Here is a 2,662-nt window from a genome sequence, read left to right as displayed (position 1 = left end):
CCTGTTAGACTCTGAACCTGCCTGGGAGCCTGTGGATGCCTGGAAGTCTGGATTCTGCCACCTGTCTGTTTGTGCCTGATCTGGATCCTGTTTTGTCCGTTCTGTTGTTTTTGGCTGTGGATTCAAATAGGTCCATCCTTTGGCGGCGTGTTGCCTAGCAACTGTGCCAGTTGACAAACAAAGCAGAAAAAGAATGAATACCGAACTTTTCAAAACTCTTTTTAAAGATTTTCTTTTTCTATTTTCTTATTGTAAAATGAACAAACACTACACTCATGAGAATTCAGAGTGGAATTTGTGCCAACCACCAGGAGCATGAACAAATTAAAGCAAATGTAATGATAGAAACCTTAGTCAGTTAAATAAATTCTTTACTATCAGGAAGTCCACAAACTAGTTAAAAGCCTTCAGCTGATCCGAAATGCTGCAGCCAGAGTTCTGATGAAAATGAAAAAGAGAGATCATATCTCTGCTATCCTGGCTTCTCTTCATTGGCTTCCTGTTAAATCCAGAATAGAATTTAAAATCCTTTAAATATATCAGAGATCTGAATCGCATCACTGGAAAATTGGTCCGAAAAGGGGAAAAAATCTTACAGTGTATGACCGGCTTAAAGAGATAAACGGGTATTGACTATGGGTATGCTGGTCTGACCAGGTATGCTCATCTGACAGAGTCCTGCAGAATCCCGTCTGCCAGCCTGTCAACCATACAGGAGGCCTTTAGTCTCCAGGAAGGCATTACACAGCTCCCACCTCAGGTTTCGCCTTTTGAGGATCTGGAGAAAGATTGCTCGGCATTTTCAGCGTCACCAAGATGTTAGAGGTCCGTTGGACTTTCTTCACACATTGAAAACCCACCAACCGGCAGATGGCAGCCACATTTACCTGTGTAGGACGTTAACAGATTGGCGCCGCATTTTGTGGCACACATTTCCTTTCAAAGCTGCTGTTCAATGGGTTTTCTTTTTTAAATAATAATGCATTGTGTCACTGATCAAAGAGTTCAAACTTTCCAAAGTAAAGCACTCTGCCAGCCTGCACAGTGCAATCAACGTGCTCACCACAGGGGGGCGCTCTAATCAGATTCAGGGATTGAAGTTCTGCACACCGGAAAGGAAGAGGTCTCTCTGCTATTGGTTTGAGCACATGTGCCTCTCTGTTCTGCATGAACAAATTCACCCAAACATCCGTTTCAGGTGAAGGAAACCACATTAAAACCTTCAAAATAAAACTGGTGGTAGAGTCCAAATGGGTTAAAAGCATTTACTTTTGAACTGATAATGATAATATAATAATTTCTATTTAAGCATTCAATTACTTAAGTAGAAATATTGGCTATCTATACTTCAGTGCAGTCATTTTTTTAAACAACTTTTTACTTCTACTCCTTAAATTTTAAAAATAGACTTATTAGTTTTGTTTCATTTGAGCTCATTTTCGTTATGGGCTGTTGGTATTTTTAAAAAACAAACAAGCAAATATAAAAATTGTTTGTTTAATCCAGAAAATGCATTTTTCAGTGGTTGGACTCGGTGCTGCCCGTAAGTCTAAGGAAGTTATCATCCAGATCTGTAGAAAAAGTTTCCTGTAATAAGGTAGAGCAGTAAAGCTTTTGTCAGTTTTACCTGTTTTATTTTTATACGTTAAGTAGTTTTAAAAAATGGTTCCAGAGTTTCATATATACATGTATAATAAGAGCAGTATTTTGTTAAAGGTTTTAGTTATAACAGTGCTTATGTTATCACTGTGTTTTGTTGTTAGGATCTTATGCCTTTAGCAGCGTTAATAATTCTTCTTTTATTCTGAAAGTGCGAACAGGAAGTCGCGTGGTTGACCGCTATCACAGCCGGATGTATTCCTCGTGGACTGAACTTCTCCTCAGGCAGCAATACTTTTAAACTTATTCTTTTAATCAGGGCCAGTGTTGCCATAGTTACCGTGATATCTCGGTGTTTCCTGGGGGCTCGTGCTTCTTTAAACACTCCGCCGCGTGAGTTTCAAACCGCGCCGTTAGCCTGTTAGCTGCTGGAGCTAAGTTTGGATGCTGGCATAGAAACAGGTTGGTTTCCTGTTTACTCTCTGTTAGGTTAGCTGCTCTCTGGCTGCTAACAGTTAAAGTTATTCACATGCTTCAGATCGGGAGCTTGTCTGCATCAAATTCTCAGTTTATTTGTATAATATGATGCGTTCATGAGCCTCTAAATGCCTCTTTCTGTGATTCAGAGTGACGTCATCTATCTGGAACCCTCCTCAGATGGACAGCAGCTCATCACCACAGGAGGATGAGAAACGCAGCTCTGCGCCTCCTCCAGAGGTGATGGATGTGACCGTCCCTGAAACACCACCTCAGCCAGAGGAAACCAGCTGTCTCACCGAGGAGGCAAACACTGCACATCCACCACAGATGGATCACCATGGCGTGGCGTCCATAAAGGAGGAGATGGAGGTCACCATGGTGACGCAGGATGATGCCACAGCAGCGAACAGTGGAACCCGGGCAGAGGGCATGGCAGCAGCAGCAGGGGGAGACCCTGAGGCCGTCCCCTTGGATCCGGACTCAGATGATTCCGACAGGTGTTCACACTCACCGCACTGCTCATACCTGTTAACACCTTCTCACTGTTCACATCTGTTCACACCTGCTCACTATTCACACCTGC

The 2,662-nt window shown here is 42.6% G+C and overlaps 1 protein-coding gene across 1 annotated transcript in view; it reads left to right on the top strand.

Annotated features, from left to right (window-relative positions):
* The first annotated feature begins 1,837 nt into the window (after positions 1-1,837).
* Positions 1,838-2,662, top strand: part of naf1 (nuclear assembly factor 1 ribonucleoprotein) — a 13,841-nt gene continuing 13,016 nt past the window's right edge. The window contains exons 1-2 of the mRNA XM_015403711.1: positions 1,838-2,061; positions 2,226-2,576. Of these exons, the coding sequence (XP_015259197.1) occupies positions 2,257-2,576 (320 nt within the window). The 5' untranslated portion in view covers positions 1,838-2,061; positions 2,226-2,256. The remainder of the gene's footprint in view (positions 2,062-2,225; positions 2,577-2,662) is intronic.

Source organism: Cyprinodon variegatus, unplaced genomic scaffold (genome assembly GCF_000732505.1).
Source record: "Cyprinodon variegatus isolate N-32 unplaced genomic scaffold, C_variegatus-1.0 Scaffold1547, whole genome shotgun sequence".
Taxonomy (NCBI): domain Eukaryota; kingdom Metazoa; phylum Chordata; class Actinopteri; order Cyprinodontiformes; family Cyprinodontidae; genus Cyprinodon; species Cyprinodon variegatus.
This window is presented reverse-complemented; position numbering and strand designations above follow the sequence as displayed.